The 2,475-nt window shown below is 44.3% G+C and overlaps 1 protein-coding gene across 1 annotated transcript; it reads left to right on the top strand.

Annotated features, from left to right (window-relative positions):
- The first annotated feature begins 589 nt into the window (after window positions 1–589).
- P2RY4 (pyrimidinergic receptor P2Y4) lies at window positions 590–1,687 on the top strand. The gene has a single exon (XM_049766909.1). It carries the CDS (start codon window positions 590–592, stop codon window positions 1,685–1,687), a length of 1,098 nt encoding a protein of 365 aa, XP_049622866.1.
- The last annotated feature ends 788 nt before the right edge of the window (window positions 1,688–2,475 follow it).

Here is a 2,475-nt window from a genome sequence, read left to right as displayed (position 1 = left end):
CAAAGAGAAGGGTGACAGTCATCTGGGCTCAGCTTCAAGAGGACCAGGTAGGAAACATGCCAAGTTCTTTGGGTAAGGGTGGTAATGGGATTTTTGGATTTGACTAGTCTGGGGGTAGGAGTCAGAGGTAACAAGCATAGTGGCATAGACACCTGTCTGTGTGAGCAGTGATGGAGGCACTATGCATAAAGATGCTTTCTTTACAGATACACTGCTGACATAACAAGCTAGGAGACTATTTGTGTCTGAGAATCTTCCCACATTAGATACTCCTGGTAGCTAGACTTTTATTCTCTTAACATAGACAGACTCTAAAGAGCAAAATCAGTAGCAGAATGAAAATATCCCTAACCCACTGACAGCCTTTCTGAATTCCAGCACTGTCTGCTGAAGTGCCCAACCCCTGACCCCCGACCCCTCGGTTCAACCTGAGTTGTACCTACATACACATCTCTTAATTCTGCTAATACTTTGATACTTCATCCATTGCCTTTCCATTGTCAGCTTTTTATACCCCACAAAGTCAGGGCCAGGGAACAAGAATCATACAATCACTCTCACATTTGCACCTTCCACCTCTAGGGGGACCATGGCCAGTGCAAAGTCCTTGCTGTCTGCAAGCATAAGTCCCACCCCAGATTCTGGCAACACTGACGTGGAACATGACTGTTGGTTTAACGAGGATTTCAAGTTCATCTTGCTTCCTGTGAGCTATGCAGTTGTGTTTGTGTTGGGCCTAGTTCTCAATGCCCCAGCACTCTGGCTCTTCCTCTTTCGTCTCCGACCCTGGGATGCAACAGCCACTTATATGTTCCATTTGGCCTTATCAGACACTTTGTATGTGTTGTCATTGCCCACTCTCATTTATTATTATGCAGCCCAAAATCACTGGCCCTTTGGCACTGGGGTATGCAAGTTTATTCGCTTTCTATTCTATTGGAACCTCTACAACAGTGTTATTTTCCTCACCTGCATCAGTGTGCACCGCTACTTGGGCATCTGCCACCCACTGAGGGCACTGCGCTGGGGACGTCCACGCCTGGCAAGTCTTCTCTGCCTGGGAGTTTGGTTGGTAGTAGCTGGCTGTCTTGTACCTAACCTGTTCTTTGTAACAACCAGTACCAAAAATAATACCATCCTGTGTCATGATACCACTCGGCCAGAAGAATTTGACCACTATGTTCACTTCAGCTCAGCCATAATGGGGCTGCTTTTTGGTGTGCCCTGCCTGGTGATTCTTATCTGTTATGGGCGCATGGCTCAGCGCCTGTATCAGCCGTTGCCAGGGGCTGCTCAGTCGTCTTCTCGTCTTCGATCTCTCCGCACCATTGCTGTGGTCCTGACTGTCTTTGCAATCTGCTTTGTGCCTTTCCACATCACCCGCACCATTTACTATGTGGCAAGGCTGTTGGAAGCTGACTGCCGAGTGTTGAACATTGTCAATGTGGTATATAAGGTGACTCGACCTCTAGCCAGTGCCAATAGCTGCCTGGATCCTGTGCTCTACCTGCTCACGGGGGATAAATATCGACGTCAACTCAGTCTTCTTTGTTGTGGTGGTGTGACCCAGCCACCGAAAGCGGCTTCTTCTCTGGCACTTGTGTCTCGACCTGATGATAGCAGCTGCAGATGGTCAACTCCTCCACACGACAGCAATTGTTCTACCCCTGAGATAAATAAACCATAGCTTTGGAAACCTAGATGCAGGAGAAAAGGGGTGAGTTTAAGATAGAGGTGAGGAAACCTAATAGTGACATTTGATTTGACTGCTTCCTTTTCCAGATTCTGGAGAGAGACCTGCACTCTGAGAATTAGTGGAATATGAGAAAACAATGAGTGACACTGTATATCAGAAACTCTCCAATTTCTCCTTTTTTTAATTAAATTCAGTGGTAAATACTCCTATAAACTTCGTTCTTATTGTTAATTTCCCCTTCCTGAGGGCATTTGTTTTGTTTCTTGATCTGATAAGGAATCCTGGAAATTTTTCTAGTTCTCTTCCTTTCTCTTTTTTTTTACGCTTATCCTTGTGTGCATGTTTTTTTTTTCATCCAAACCAGAACACTCAACTGGAGAGGTTGTGAAGCTAGGATAATTTCAGGACTGGCTCAACTGACAGTAAAAACAGAATCAGGAAGTCAGGCACTATCTTATCTTATATGGCCTGAAAGACAATTCCAGAACTTTTAAATAGAATAGCAAATTTTGGAAGGGCCAGGTCTGAAGACAACAGCCTGAGGAGCCCATAAATTAGGTAATCTAGTGTAAGAGCTTTCCTACTTCAAGCTGCTGGAAAATGGGGTTATAAAGGAAAAACCCACAAGAGAGACCATCTATTACAGAAAACTGGTTGCCAAAAATTCTGAGTAGTTGACATTTAAGTGTTAAAATTAAGTGTAAATTTTCCCTCTATCTTCTTCTGCAAAGGTTGATAGAAATGTCTTAACTCTTTATAATTTCCTATGCATAGTTTCA

Source organism: Suncus etruscus, chromosome X, assembly GCF_024139225.1.
Source record: "Suncus etruscus isolate mSunEtr1 chromosome X, mSunEtr1.pri.cur, whole genome shotgun sequence".
In the NCBI taxonomy this organism is placed as follows: domain Eukaryota; kingdom Metazoa; phylum Chordata; class Mammalia; order Eulipotyphla; family Soricidae; genus Suncus; species Suncus etruscus.
This window is presented reverse-complemented; position numbering and strand designations above follow the sequence as displayed.